This window comes from Gavia stellata, chromosome 12 (assembly GCF_030936135.1).
Source record: "Gavia stellata isolate bGavSte3 chromosome 12, bGavSte3.hap2, whole genome shotgun sequence".
NCBI lineage: Eukaryota > Metazoa > Chordata > Aves > Gaviiformes > Gaviidae > Gavia > Gavia stellata.
The window spans coordinates 19702884-19718677 of NC_082605.1; the positions used below are offsets into that span (position 1 = coordinate 19702884).

General features: G+C 47.0%; 1 protein-coding gene across 3 annotated transcripts in view; it reads left to right on the top strand.

Moving 5' to 3' along the window:
- The first annotated feature begins 4639 nt into the window (after positions 1-4639).
- The window catches only part of MITF (melanocyte inducing transcription factor), a 108569-nt gene continuing 97414 nt past the window's right edge, over positions 4640-15794 (top strand). For all 3 annotated transcript variants that reach the window (XM_059822988.1, XM_059822987.1, XM_059822989.1), the window contains exon 1: positions 4640-4794. In XM_059822988.1, the coding sequence (XP_059678971.1) occupies positions 4691-4794 (104 nt within the window). In that variant the 5' untranslated portion in view covers positions 4640-4690. The remainder of the gene's footprint in view (positions 4795-15794) is intronic.

Consider the following 15794-nt stretch of genomic DNA (forward strand, 5'->3'; position numbering starts at 1 on the left):
ACATCTGACCTGGGAGAGTGAAACAATTTTGATGAGATATTGGGGATGGGAGATTTTAACTGCCAACATACGCAGCTGGCAGGGCAAAGAAACAGGACAGGGATGTTCCTATGAGACTGCACGTAATCTCTCCCTGGGTACTGGAAACTCTCAGTTAAATGCCACCTTTCCTTCTGTGTTCTGTGCTGAAAGCTTTTAAACAAGCCTTCTGCCTTGTAGGGAGATAAAGAGCGACTAACGACTTCTTGTCTTTTAGTCTGCAGGGGCAAATTGCATTCTCTGTACGATACAGAGTATGAATGCAAAGGTCTGGGAACTTTCTTCAAAATTAAGTCACATGTCTGTTGATTTTTTAAATAGCAGCATTGACTGATTCCTTTCCCCTTCAAATGAATGCACACATAGTTGGTGTGGGGGAATTCTTCCAAACTGGGAACGCTGCTGAGTCGGGTGTCAATTTTTTGCCTGCTTATAGAGATACTGATCTATGTTGCTGCTTCCTGCTGTCAGCTAGAGATCCTCAGACTGTGGTTTGAGTGACATTACTGATGGGAGAACCATTTTAAGTGGTACTCGTAGGCCAGATGAAGAAAAACATGAATTATGAGAATTATAAGTGAATTGCAAAGAGTAATCACGGAGGAGGGGGAAATAGCAGCTCTGCCCAATGCGCTTGCTACGCATTAAATTGTGCACCCCACAGTATCTTGAAAATCATTGCTGAAATCACAGGAAATGTGGGTTCAGAATGAGGAAGAGCTGTGCCTCCCGATAAAGCCTTCTCCTCGGAGCTGCACGGCCAAAGTCCTTCAGTCTCCTGAACCTCCGTGCTTCTTTCTCAGACTTGATGAGAATCCAGGCTGAAAAGAAGAATTAGTCTAATAAGCTGAACGCCTATTTTAACAGCCTTAGCAATATCAGACCCAGGGGTTGAAAAATAACTGAACAATGCTGACCAGAGAGAGGATGTCTGCACGGCACTGGGGAGCTAAGCAGAGCTGGGGAGCCCACAGTAGCTCAAGGCTTTTGGAAGGGATTATGTTAGTTTGGGTGAAGAACAAGACAGAAGTGTCCTATAGGCATTGCCTGTGTCGCTAGATGTTAATCTGCAACTCTGGGAAGGAGTTAACAAGGCATGAAAATTTCATTCCATTTGAAAAAAAGGGAGAACAATAAGAAACCAAATATGAGCAAATGGAGTATTATCTTCAAGAGAGCAAACTAACGTGTAGTTGTCTACATAGATGCAGTTGTTGGTTTTATTCTGGCTATAACTTGTATTAAAAGATTCTTGAAGGCAAAGCCAGTTTGAAGCAATAGAAAACCAAGCTGTGAATTCCCAGTAATCCCTAAATCTGATTATGTGGCTGTACCCCCAACGAAACCTGCCTTTACCTCCCACAGAGTGTTTGGGACTTGCTCGTAGGTCATCGCCCTTAGTGGAGTGACAATGCTACAGAAATCCTACCTGGTAAGAGTCTTAGTAGGGTTATGCCCATAAGGCAAACACTAGATTAAAGTTCGTGTTCTGCCACTGATTTGATGTTTGACAAATGACCTTTCTGTGTTTTGTTTTTCACTTTGCTAAATGGGATAATTGTTCTTGCTCTCTTCCCTAAAGCAGTTTGACATCCATGACTGGAAAACACTCAACAGAGCTATGTAGAAATCTAGCTATATAGAATAACTATACAGAAGTCAAAACCCTGCACCAACACGATAGTCACTTCATCTCTAATTTCATCTAATATGTATGTTGGGTTTAATTTAATTTTCTTTATGGCAATCAAACTGCAATATTGGCATAACAGGATTCACCTTTAAGCATCATGTTTGCTTTGGGGCATGCTTACGTATTAGTATCCTGCTTAGGCACAGTGGAATTATTGTCCCTTCACCCTGAAAGACAAACTCTAAAAAAATACTATAAACAGAAATTACATCTATTATGAATAGAAGAAAGCTTTGTATGGCTCAGCAGAACAGTGTGAAGGTCCCAATCAGCCCAGGTGCAGTGAGAAATTGCCGCCATCCGAACACCAAATACAAACTTTGCATTGCACAGAATGAAAGACAGAAATAAAAGCTTCGTGGTCTGATGAAAACAAAAGCAGCTTCCTCTCTCCCTGTGAGCTGGGCACGCCAGCCCTACTGAAGCCGCGGTATCTCAAGTGAAGCAGCATTGCCTAGAACGTATATTTGCATACTAGATCTTGGCTCTTTAGAACTAGCGCTATAATTAAAACAGAGCTGGAAGCTCATAAGCTATACATTTCAAACAGCAGAAGAGAATATCTCATTTTTACACCTGGAGAAATAGAAGTAAAGTCATTACAGAGATGAGTCCTGCTGCTTACTCCCTTGCACCAAATCATGTAGCATTTCTTCACTCGTGAAAACACAGCTCACCAGAAATACCCCCTAATCCACAGAGGCTCGGGCTGTCAATGTAGCTTCGCAGTGGGTTTTTTCTAAGTTGTTTTTAATTGTCTGTTTGTTGGTTGCTTTTTTTGCCCAAAGCACTGTTAGCAAGCCTACTCCTCTGTCGAGCTATCCCAGCCATCTGCCAATGTGGGCTCAAAGGAACATTCTTCAGGGTCTTATCCAATTTGTTGTATCTGAATCATTAAAGTAATTACTCTTGCTATTAAGTCATTGCTTCAAGTTTGGCAGCTGCATAATAATCTGGGACTTAAATTTCTAAACGAAGCTAAAATTCTTGCTTGGTTTTATTTTATCAAATCTTCACATTGCCTGAAATGAGCAGGGGTCCTGGCTGTCCCGGTGCGAGCAGCTCCCGGCGCAGCGCCGAGCGGCATCGGCAGCTGTGACCAAGGGAAAGGACGTGTGGAAAAGCCTCTTTCCTGGTTTATCTGGTCTGCTGGAATTAGTGGTGCTGCACTGATACAAGAGGAGTGGCGTGATTTTAGCTGCGAGTGATACGATGGCACCAGAATTATTAGGCATCAGTTATCAACAGCATCCTCACATGTCCTGGGCCTTTTGAGTTGTGCTGTGACCTCATTCAGTGAAGCCAAAGCTCTGGGGAAATGCCACGAATGAAATTTCCTACGGCATTTCTGAACTGGAAGGTCCCTGTCACCCTAACGTCGCAGCGGGTCAGGAGGCAGGGCAGAGCTGAGGAAAGTTGCTCTCTCTCCGGATCGTGAAGGGGAACATGCTAATGGTCAGTGCTGATACACAGCCCCTCGTGAGCATGGGAACAGAGCCCCGCTCCCGAAATCCAGCCCCCTGCGGCACCAAAGCCCCAAACTGAAGAAAACAAGCGAGGCCAAACAGGATCATTTCACAAGTCCAGAATGGGACCCTCCACCCCCAGGGTCTTTGAACCCGCGGAGGGACCAACCCCGCAGGCACGGGACGTCTCTGCTCCCGACACCACCCGAATCCCGGTGCCCAGCCCTCCTCGCCGCCCCCCCCAGCCCTCCTGCTTCTGCTGTCTCTGGGACCTGGCGCCTGTTGCGGGTGCGGTGGAGTATGGCGGAGACTTAACTCTGTGTTGAAAGGTGTCTGCTCGTGTGGACGAGGCGCTGCGGGACATGGTTTAGTGGGCATGGTGGGGTTTGTTGGTTGATGGTTGGACTTGATCTTACAGGTCTTTTCCAACCTTAGTGATTCTGTGACTCCTAATCCTGCAGGAGCCAATCTGGAAGACGAGGCGGCATTAAAAAATTTCTGCTGCAAATAATTGAAACCCAGCTGGCTCTCCAACATTTAATTTTACTGCACCTTTCTTCGCAACGCTTATGAGCTTTTGCCTATTTGTAAAGGTGCATAAAGTTTGAAGGAAGCCTCTTAGAGCTATAAATTCTCGTGCTGAGAACTTACTCTGAAAAGCACACACAGTCCTGGGACGCGAATGCCCATCACTTTTGTACCCGGCAAAATAAATTACCACAAATGTCCCACCCGCTGTCACCTGTAGATCTTCTCCGTTGTTGCACTCAGACCCATCGCTCCCTCCTCTGCTTAACGTAACCCCCACCTCGAACTGAACTCCCAACACGCCAGTGCCCGAGGCTGGAGCGGCTCGGGAACGTTGTTGTGCTGCTGGGCACCCACCGTGCGTTTGACAAGACCCTTTGCCAGACGCTGTTTTCGGGGGTGTGACGAGAAGCCCTCGGCGTTTGTACCTCCCCTTGCTGCCGCTGCCGGCGCCGGCCCTGGGCTGGGGTGGGCCGGGGCTGGCTGAGATCCGCAGCTCTTCGCTGGGCGCCAGCAGCGGAGGGAGCAATCGCAGCCTCCGCGCCAGTGTAGCTGAGGGCAGGCGTGACGTCACGCGCGGCACCTCTGGCGACTGCCTGTCGTCAGAGCCGTGTGACGTCAGCCCTCAGGGGCGGGGCGGGGCGGGGGCCGAGGGAAGGGAGGGGGCGGCAGGTGGCGGGCACGGCTCGGCGCCCCCGCCCCCGCCTGGCAGCGGCGGCCGCGGCCCGGCCCTGCCCTTCCTTCCCCTTCCCCGCCCGGCCCGGCCCGGCCCGGCGCGGCGCGGCCCGGCGGGAGTTGTAGTGCGCAGCGGGCGGAGGCGGCCGGGCCGGCCCCGGGGCGGACTACAAGTCCCAGGCGGGGCGGGCGGCGGCGCTGTGTGTGTGCGGGAGCGGGCGGCGCGGCGCGGCTGGGCTCGGCCGGGCTCGGCGGTAACCTCCCGTCTCTCCCTCTCGCAGCGGCGACGATGCAGGCGGAGTCGGGGATCGTGCCGGACTTCGAGGTGGGCGAGGAGTTCCACGAGGAGCCCAAGACCTACTACGAGCTGAAGAGCCAGCCCCTCAAGAGCAGGTGGGACGGGCGGCGGCCGGAGGACGCGGTGCCCCCGCGCTGCGGGGCCGGGGCGGCGCGGCGGCTCCCCGCGCTGGGTCGGGCCGTTTGTAAACGCTCCAGTACCCCCCCCACAACCGCCCCGCGCTGAGGGGAGGCATGCTGCGCGGCGGGGCGGCCATTTAGTGCTTCCTGCCATAATAGCGGCGTTGTTGGGCGGGAGGGCGGGCCGGGCCGGCGTTATGTAAAGGGCATTGTTGGCCGTGCGGGGCCTCGCTGTCACGCCGGGGGAGCCCCCGCCGCCCGCGGGCTCCGCCGGGGGGGGGGAAGGCATCGGCGGCATCTGCCCCCCCCGGTGGGCTCCGCCGCTTCTCACACGCATTGTGCCCCCCCCGCCCCGGCAGGTGCGGCGGCAGCCGGGGGGGGTGAGCGCGAAGCTGCAAAGTTGTTGCAAGGTCTTGTGGCGTGTGAGGTAGTTTTGGGTTTGGGTTTTTTTTTGACTTTGGGAGCGGGTTTGTTACGTGCCATCGCTTGGGGACTGGAAACTTTTGCCTAGGTACGTCAAAGTATTTTTTCCCCCGAGATATACGCGTTGTTCTTATCTGGAGCGGCTGTGTCACGGAGATACGGTGTGTGAAGGGCAATAAGGCGGTGTGCGTTTCTCTCCCTTGCGGGGTGTTAGGTACCCGCTTTCCGTCCTGGTGCTGCAGAAAGAAAGCAAACGCTCTCCCGCGCCTTGAGCATCTCCCTTGTCAGCAATGGCACGTTTCTCCCTCCTGGTTTTTCATTCAAAGTAAGGAACCCTCCATTTCATCACAACGCCCTCCAAAGCAGTGCTCAGCTGAATGCAAGGTCGTTGCTGCGAGTGTATCGTGTTTGTAATCAAGTCTGTTGTTAGCCTGTCTTTATATTCACGGTTTTTTGTTCGTTGTACGTCTGTGTATGCAGTTGGAAAATGAATGGGTAGGTAAATATTTAAAAAAGAAACTGTGCTAGAATGAGCTTCAGTTGTACCGCCTGTCAGACACACTTCAAAGTAAATAAATGGATTTTTGATCGCACTCTGAACGTTTCAGAAACATTGAAGGTCTTGTAGTAAGAGATGTTAAAAGTGCTGTCCCTCTCGCAAGGGCTGGCAAATCTGGGGCCACCTCCTGCGGCTTGTCTTTGCGGCAGCCCCACCTCGCGCTGAACCTGTGGTATTGGTGAGAAGTGGTGTGTGTAGTGGTGGTGATGTGCAGCCTTTCACAGCCTGATGGGCCAGCCAACCTAACCAAAGCTGCCAGAACTCCTCTGCCCTCCCAGGTTGTGCGGGAAAGTTGCCATTATCCAGGTAATTAGCTGGGAGCAAGGCTAATGTGTGGAAGGAGGACAGCAAGCAGAAGATGGGTTCACCAGCAGTGGTGGGTTCCAGCTGTGATGGGAGACCCACAGGGCTTCGGTGTCCATGTTGCCAGTGGCATGCAGCGGTCGCAGGGTGGATGGTAGAGCACTGATGCCTCGCGCCGTCGTCAAATAGTTCTGCTTGCGCCAGCTGCGGGTTCTGACTGCTGCGCAGGAGTTGTCCCTTTGTGGTCGTCCGCTTTGAGGTCAGCAGTTTGTCTATGCCTTCAGGTGGTGTGGGCATGGAGCTTAGATAGCAGGTCTGCATTTGACCTTGCAGAGATGTTCCAGCTGGTTTTAATTCCTGTGACTTGATGCTTTGGGACCTGAATTCATCCCTGCGTTGCTCACTTCTCTCAGGGGAAGGAGATGATAAAGGTGCTCTGTAATGAAGCACTGGAGTGTTTGACCATCTTCTAAAGGTTGACACTTCAAACTTCCCTAGAGTGAATTGCCCCAGTACGTTCTCACCTGGTGCTCCTGCAGAGCCAGCGCTGCCCACCCTTGGGGTTTAAAGGGACCCCCATCTGAGCCACCTTGGTGGTGTCTCGGGCCAGCCGTCTGTTCTGATGTTCCCAGGAGGGCTTGTTGGGTAGGAGAAGTGACCAGCTTGCCCCAGTCTGCCTCCCTGTCCCTCCACACGTACCCATGCATACAAGAAGAGGGAGCCCCGGGGGTGGAATAACACCCCGTGGTTTTTCTGGCAGATAGCGAACCAGTGTGCTAACCTGAGCGTGGAGTCTGCCCAGCTCGCCTACAGCTCTCACTCCAAGGCAGAGTCTCGGTTGTCTTCCTGGCCTTGTGGGAGATGAAGAAGCAAAGGAGCCGCAAAGGAGCCGCGGGCCCCTGCCAGGTCCATATAAACCTGTCCCTGGAGCCAGGCTGATAAAACTTGATGATAACAGGAGGCAAAAATTGCTCACAAACCTGTTTGCTTCATGATGTGCAGATCCTAATCTAAGAGAACTTCTGTAGTCCTTCAGCTTTGCTCAGGCCTTAAACCAGTCTGACTGATGGTTATCAAGGGTATCCAACATCACCCTGCTGCTTTCTCTTGTGGATGTAAATCAGGAGTAATTGCACAGCAGTCGGTGGAATAGCACGAGGTCAGTGTGGTGTAGCGATGGGACTGTGGCCATGGGAATCGCTTTCTTGCTGTCTTCTCCGCAGCCTCGCTCTGGAAGGGTGCCTGGGGAGCCGGCAAACCAGAGACGATAGCTGATGTTAGGAGATGAGTCTAAATAGCAATCTGCTCTTTTCCCTGGTGAGAACTGCTGATTTCCTAGCAACATTCAGGGTTTTCTCTGATCTTTTTTACCCGTAAGAGGTGAGAAGCATCCTTGGCTTACTCATAGCAGCTGAAATTGTGAGTACATAGCAAAAGCCATCCAGCTCAGAAATACGTAAGAATGCCAGTGCTCTGAACCAAGAAGAAACTTTTCTGTTGCCCAGTTTAGCTCAGCCTTGCCGATACCGCTGTCCTTCACTTGGTAAAACTCTCCTGTTTGCTTCCTTCCAGATCGCTTGTTTTCCAATATATGACACCCAGTTAAAGATTTCTCCTCTTCAGCGTGCCCTCACAGTTACTCCATCCATATTTCATAATTCAAGTCTGCAGTCCAAAGCCGCAAGGGGTCCGATAATAAAAGCTTTTTGCAGTAAATACTGTACTAACGTAGGCCAAGCCACAATTGAACGCTAGAGGCCAAGGAAAAATGTAAGCCCAGCAAAAAGCTTTAATCACAAGGGATGGAGCGAATACCTGGGGCTGAGATACATCGGTTCCAACCATGTTTCCTAAACCCCTCCGACTCGTGAGAAGTTAGCTTCTTGGGCTAAGTGCTAGATACATCTAAGGGTTCTCTGGAATTTGCTGTGGTTGAATGTCTTTGAAAACTGAGATGATGTTTCAGTCGCTTTGGTTTCTCCAGAGTGACTTTTCACTGTGGGAGGAAACTAGACTGTGTGACTAGCCAGTAAGACAATGAGATTTATTATTTTTTTTCTTCACGTTCATACTTTATTCCTCTCCTGCCATATTCCTGAAGAATAATAGTTTTAATTTATAAATGCATACACTTCAGTATGTATGTGCTTGTGTAATGAACAAGTAAATAAGACTTCCTTTCTGGCACAAGCAGTGCACGATGAAGTCGATGGAGTTTTATTTTCAGGCAATCAGTTGAAGAAAACAATCAGTTATTACCAAAAGTAACCACAGATCCTGACGTGTCTGCATGCAGTCATCAGGACGCTGTAGGCTTAAGTTACATCTGTCATACTACTAATGTGGATTCTGTAAGTCATTTGACTTCTTAAAGCGATGTTTTGGATATCAAACTGGTATCTGGGAGTAAAGACTTTACAGTTTGCCTTTGCGCGGGGCGATCTGAACTAACCTAGATGTGCCAAATGCAGCCAAAAAAACCCCCCTGTATTCAGTTGCTTTTCTCTGTTTTTTGGTTCTTTGTAATGTGTGTCCATTTGGGTGGTATGTGTGACTTAGCAAGCGTCAGCAAATTACTGTCGGCTGTCGTAATTTACTGCCTTGCTCTTAATAAAACCATGTACCTGCAGGTAAATTACTGCTATTTGTGCTATTTTCTGTTGCCCTTTCCCAGCTTATTTATTTTCAGACTGGTTAAAAAGCATCTGAATGATGCAGTTACTGAAGTATTTTTAGTGGAAAAAATTATTAGGAAATGCTTTTAAGTTGCGTGATGATTTTTTTTTTAGGAAGCTTATTTTTGCTTTATGAGCAATAGCATTGAGATGTAGAGTTTGTCATTATTAAAGCAGTGATGTTTTTATAAAATTCTCATCATTCCTGGTGTCCAAATGCTTTTTTTTTTTTAACGTAAACCTTCAATATTTTACTTATCTCGAGTAGTACCTCATCTCTATCCAGTTAGGATCCTCTGTAAAACACTCCCTTTTTTTTTTTTTCTTCCTCCCTCTGGTTCTGTGCTAAACATTGAAGTCTGGGCTTAGTAAAAACTTCCCTTTTAATACACAGCATTTGTTGAGGGAAATATTAACTTCACCAGAGGCACACAGTTTTAAACTGTGTACTTACTCTGGAGCCAAAGAGGACTTTTGTAAAGTGCCTTAGTCTGCAGATGATCAAATTTAATTTTGTAAATGAACTTTGCAGTGATTAAATTTGAACTTGATTACATTAGGCTTCTCAACACTGAGTTTGTGCCTTATTGGAGGTAGTCTTTTCATATTACTGCTATTTATGGATCTTATTCAAGTGTTTTATATTCTGGTTGGGTTCTGCAATGCAGTTTGTTCAAGCTACTGCTTATATCTGTTCCAGTTGTGCAAGAAGTGGAAAATATCCTTTATTTAGAACAGGTCACATGTGCTCGCATCCAGGAACCGCGTCTCAGTGTGTTTAAAAAAAAAAAAAAAAAATAAAAATGTATCTTGGAGGAACAGATTTAAAAAGTTCCTGAAATATTTTTCCGTCTGTTACAGAGGAACATTACTTATTTTAACCGAAAAGGTAATAATAGCTGAGTTTAAAGTGATATGTAGGCTAGCACTGACTGAAGACAGTGGCAAAAGTCTTAACCGACGTCAGTGGGAGTAGAGCTAAGGCAAAAGTACGTCTCTCTGACATCTCTCCGGTAACGTTTTTGTGAGTGAGTCAATAATCCCATGTTTATTCTGCACCTCAAATTCGCTTCACTGGGAAGGAAACCCTCACCACATCTTTTTGTACTTTTTTATTTTTGAAAACAGGCTTAAAAGGAAAGGCTGCAACTGGCGTGTCTGTTGTATAAACATGTGGAGGCAATAAGCGCTATTTCTTTGTATTGCTTTATACTGGGAGCCGGTGCTGCTCTGTCTGTAGCAGAGCATTTTCCACGGCAAGAGATCCGGGTTGACCTTTCCTGCGAAACTCTCGCTCTGTTATTTGCAGTAGGCCTTTGCTATTTAGCGAGGAAACAGAAATAGCCCGTGAAATTCAGTTCAGCATTTGCTTTGATACGAACTATTGGACGTCACCTTTTTGCTTCCCTAGCCTGCTTTCCTCGGGAGGATTTTGTGTAGCTGCCAAGCCGATCAGAGAGCGCACAGATATTTTGAGGCTGAGCCGACTGCACCGACTGTGCGCCTTTTAGCACGCACATATATTTTCTTTTTATTTATCAGACCGCTGGCTGTATTAGTTGTGTGTAAGTACACATGCACTCTGCATGAAGGAAATCCATACCTTTCTGGTGAGCGGGAAGCTTCCCTAGCTGGCTACTATCGATTTACAGAATCCAGGTGATAATTTGAATCAATATATTATTCTGCCTTTTAAATGGCTGAAAATAAAGCAATGCAGCCCTGCTGACGGATAGCTGGGGTGCCCCTGGTGCCGCTGGGTTCCCTGCGAGTAGTGGAGGTAATTTCACAAGCCTCTGGATCAGAATTTTTGGGGCTGCTCCGAACCTGCCAGTTGTCATTAACAAGTCACTGTGGAATTTACTCTGTGCTGGGTGTGTTTTTATTTGGCACTTCGGGTGATGTATCGGGGGTCCGTTCCAGCACGGTGGTAGGCAGCGTGACCAATTCCTGCTGTACGGTTTGGTCAGGATCTAGAAGAAGACTGGGAAACGAGCAGAAGGGACTTGCAGATGCGTTATTTTATAAACAAATTCAGCCTCTAACCACATTCTATGATTAAAAGTTTAATGGGAAGGAATCTGTACAACTGCTTAAAAATGAGGGTACAGGAGAAACCTGTTCTGACACTTGCTATGCTGTCCTCCTGTTTCTAGGTTTGCTTTCCAAAGCAACGCACTTTAAGACTTTGAAAATGAAATGGAAGGAGTAATTTTCTGTTTACTTTTCTGCTAAAAAATGAAATTACATGTTGGCTGTTAACTGTCTTCCGAGAATGATCTGCTGTTTCAGTGATGAGAACAAAATGAGAGTCCAGCTTCCATTAAGCTGGTCAGGCTCTTGGCCATTATTGTCTGTCTCGTTCTGTTTTGGATTCAAAAAATTTTTTTAAATACATTGGTTGTAACATTTTTATTTGGTAAAATTCACTGCCTTTTAATATCATTTTTGCTGGAACAAAGACAACATGATTAACTGGTATGGCATGGCAGATCTTGCTGGACAGTTAACTATTGCATCACTATCATAATATACTAGAACTGTGATTTATTTTATTTTTTTCAATAATCCCAGCAGCTAAACAGTAATAGGACAATTATTGGCTTGCAGTGTGTGCAATTATTGGCACTTCATTTCGTACTGGGGAAGAACAGCACAGGAGAAGGAATATTGTTACATATTGATAATATAACAATCCTTTACCTTTGCTTTATCTGCAACAGCTGTAAAAGAGCTGATGCTGCTTTGAGTGTCAACTGAAATATGTCAGTTCACTGGAACCAAAGACTGTAATGCAGTCTGAAACAGATCACCCTGTCCTCCAGCCCATCTCCGAGGTGGAAGTTGCGTGTGGTTTCCTGTGTTAGACATGCCAGGGGTCTGCTTGCTGTGGATGGGCACTAGCAATTTTGGGGTGTCTTTTGAAGGGGCTCTGTCCCGGTATCTTTGGCCGGAATTTCAGCTTGTGACTTGCGTCAGCCCTTGTCATTGATGTCTGTGGGCTTCACCTGAAAATAAGCATTTCAAAGAAGGGCGTAGGAGTGTCCAAGTGAAAGAGGATGGTGTGGGTATCACTGGTATAGGTACAAAAATTGTGAAAATTGTTAAGGAAGGTTTGCAATACAACTGCTAGCTAATGCTTTAACCACTCGTAGTCCCTTTGGGTCGAGCTCATTTTTTCTGGTAACATCTCTGCTGCAAGGGCTGCTGTAATGTTTGTGTTAGCAGCTTTCTGCCAAGCGTGCAAGCCAGGGTCTGGTGGTTTACAGCTTTTTTCTTTGGTGGTAAGTGATTATGTAGAAACCCTCTGTAGGCTCCCCCCGCCCTGACCTGCTGCTCACAGCTGCTATGTGGACTGGACTGGCAGGTTGAAGGGCAAAAATGTGTTGCTGTGATATATAATTACTTCTTCCAGCATGAGCCAACAGAGCTGCTTGCTGTGATGATTGTTACGTATGCTGCTATGTAAAACAGAATGCAAGTCTAATGTAGGGTTCGGGCTAGTATTTTAATGTTGTAATTAACAGCCTCTAACAGTAAACAAGGTTTTTTTTTTTTTAAATCAGTTCCCATGAAGATTATTCCTGTACAATGTAGGCAGACATACATTTGCAGATGTGGAGTTTATGAATTCTGTATTACTTGGAGAAATGAGCATCAAGAACAAATACCTCTTTTTCAGACCCGTTTTCTCTTACTCTAGAATATCCTAGGTACGGTGTCAGGCGGCTGGAGATCAGTCCTGCAGTTGGTATTTCATAGGGAAATTTTGGCTGAGGGAAACAGCTGCATTTGAGACCATGCAGAAGTTCCCATCGCTTGGAACAAATGGATTCATTCTTCTTAAACGCTCCCCAAAAAACGGTGATCTAGTTTCACAGGTACGTTGTGCTTCCGTTTGTGCTGCTCTTTTGACACAAAATGGGAATAAACCCACCTGAACCTGCTGCTGGGGCTGGGTGGAGCGTGCTGAGGTGTCTGCTCTTCTCAGAGCATCTTGTGAGACTCCTTGGGAAGAGACCACTGAAGTTGCGCGGAGTAGGAAGGAGGTTTGTATCTGTCCAAACCTACAAAGGCGAGCTTCGTTTGTCTGTGTGCAAGGATTACGTGCCTGCTTTGGCCTACTGTTATTAATGATAAATTCTGAGAGAAAAGGACTTTACATGGTGAAAATTAGTGTTTTGGGCACTTGGAAAGATGTTGATCAGCTTTGAGATATTTAGGCGCTTGAAACTTGCCAAGTTTAATGTGTTTTAAAGCATCACGCCAGTAACAGATACCGTATTGTCGAAGCTTGCCCGTAACCCTAGGATGCTGAGACGCTGTTTCTTGGTTTCGCAGTGTGTGACAGAGCAAACTGCCCTATGAATGGTAGAAACCTAGTAGGGCAGGGGTGTTGGGATCTGGAGATGGGAGAAAAGTAACAAGAAGCGGGAACAACTGGTATGTCCCAAACGAAGGATGCTTCAGAGAACGGGGACAGGAACGATGAATGATTGTTACTAATCTTACTGCCAGCCATCCTGTTGTAACATGTAAACGCTTACAGAAAATAGGAATTACTGTGTTTTTTTTTTTTTTTTTTTCTGGAGGAGAAGCAGCCAGCTAGAAAACTTGGGATGGAGCTAAGTCAGCTGGGAACTGTTTCAGGGTGAGAAGATGGGAGCAGACTTTGGAAGCTGGCAGATGGCAAGAGATGGGGAATATGGGCAAGGGGGGGTGTGGTCCTGGAGCTTCAAACTGGGAAGTCGGAATAGTACTGTAGAAATGGAAAAGGATCACTGAAATACCTGAGTGGGAGAGCCTGGCTGAGCATGTTTTGTGCACGCTTACTATCTCCTTTCAGGGTTCTTTGCATTTTATCTAAATAAAGAAGGAGAGAGTTTGGATAAAATATGACTGACTTTAGAAATGCTTTTTCTGGATGTGTCCCCGCGTGGTAATACGCAGCTGTAAAGCCAAACTAGGAATAGAGGGGTAGAGGGAATAAACCAAACTCTTCTTATAATGTTTGTGGACTTCAGCCTGAATAAATAACAGTTGTAACCACAGAAAATGAAATCAGAATGATACTGAGATGTGTGCAGATGAAGGAGGGGATGATCTGACAGAAAAGAAAAGGGAAAAAACTCTCTTAAGCTGTTGATTAGAAGCTGGAAGGAGTTCAGGAGGGTGTGGGGCCCTTGCAGTGGGTCCCCTGGGATGCCATTAACTACTCTGTTTGGGTTTCTGCTCAGTCTAGCAAGCTTTATGTTATTTGTACCAAATATTTACAATTCTACCCAAGCTCAGCCATGCTAAAAGCACATCCCAGATGTCAGTCCGTCTAGTGGCACAGTTCAGAAGAGTTGCTGGGATCATTTATTTATTTATTGCTGTTGTAACGTGAAGGTTGCTATCTGATAAATAATTATTCCACCCTTGGAGAAGGCACATTGTAAATCTGTTAAGCTGCTCCTTTGTTTGTTAGGCTTGTGCATAATGAGTTTGGAATTTAAGATTAGTAGTATGCTGTGCAACTGCTCATTTCGTGACCTCATCCTCCTGCTCGGCTCGCCTGCCCCTCCACCTGTCACATCCTGTGGGGCACCTAGGGCTATATTCATAAGGGGGACTTTGGTTTAGCATTGCATCATCTCATACTTATGTGTTCTGCTGCCTAGTGGAATTAAAAAAAAAAACAAACCCCAAACCCATGAGGTAGGTGTCTAGGTCCCTTACAGAATGCATGGAAGAAAGGTGGTTTCAGAGAAGGCTTGTGAAAACCGGCATGCGGAGTGGGGGATTGCCTGGGTCAGCCAGCAAAGGGTGTAAGAGGCGGGTGTTGGTGTTGAATGCTGTCCCTTGAAGATTTGGTTGGCTGGTCTAGGTGAGCTGTTGCTAAACATTTCTCGGAGCGATGTGCCAAAGACAGGCCTGCTCTTACAGAGATGACGAAGAACAGGTAGTACGACATCCCTCTACCCCAGCTTTTTCCACTCGGGACACTGAAGTTTTGAGTTCCAGTCCTGTCTATGACTCAAAACATGGGCTTGAACATGTCCACCACCCTTTGGAGTGCCCAAACCAATAAACCATGGGCTTTTTGAGGTGTGTCTTCTGCAGAAGCTAGTCCGTTTTGCCTTGTATAGTATTCATTGAACTGATAGGGGCAGGAGTGGCTTGGTGTAACACAAGGGAGTGAGCGTTCGCCTGGGATGGTTCTCACCCTGCTCCAGAAAATAGTTATTTGTACAAAGTGGAACAGCTCTACCAGGAAGCAAGGAAGACGTGCTCAGAAATTAGATCGTTTTCAGCTCCATCTGTTTCTAAAAGGCAGTTGTCCAAATCTCTAATTGGGGTCACAGCATGAAATATGGGGACCTGCTTGAAATAAGCGTGGTGATATTTGGGGCACAGGTAGTTGGATGAAGGGAAAACGTCATGAGGGTTATGGGAACCAGAGGTTCCTGAATTATTGCAGGGAGGCAAGGAAGTGGAAGGGTGGTATAGACCCTCTGATGGTACTGGTGGCCGAAGGGCCTCTCCGAGTGGTATATATTAGTGAGGAAGCTGTCAGGCAAAGGTGGATATTAACAGTGAAGACAAGTACACATCAATTCTTGAGGGCTTAATTTTTTTAGGAATGTGAATACATTCGTGGTGCAGCAAGAGAAGCTTGAGTCTGTGTAGGAGTGGGTTATTTCAGAGGAGTAAAGTGAGCAAGGCAGGAGATGAAATAAGATTATGTCTCTATCACAAACTTGTTTTTTTGATTTAACTTGTTGCACAATTTACAGTTTCAATCTAATTGCAAAACTATTCTGCAAGTGGTAATTTGGTTCCCAGCTAACACAGCTTTTGCTATTTACTGTACAAAGCTGTGCGGTAGGAACTGCTAGTCCTGAAGATGCTGTGGGCCGGCAAGGACTTTCTGCTTTTCCAGTGTGTCGAGTAATGTAGAAAAGCATGAAACGGGTCTGCCTGTTACGAGGATCTTGGAGGTGCTGGAGCTGCCCCTGCAAAGAAAACAGGGC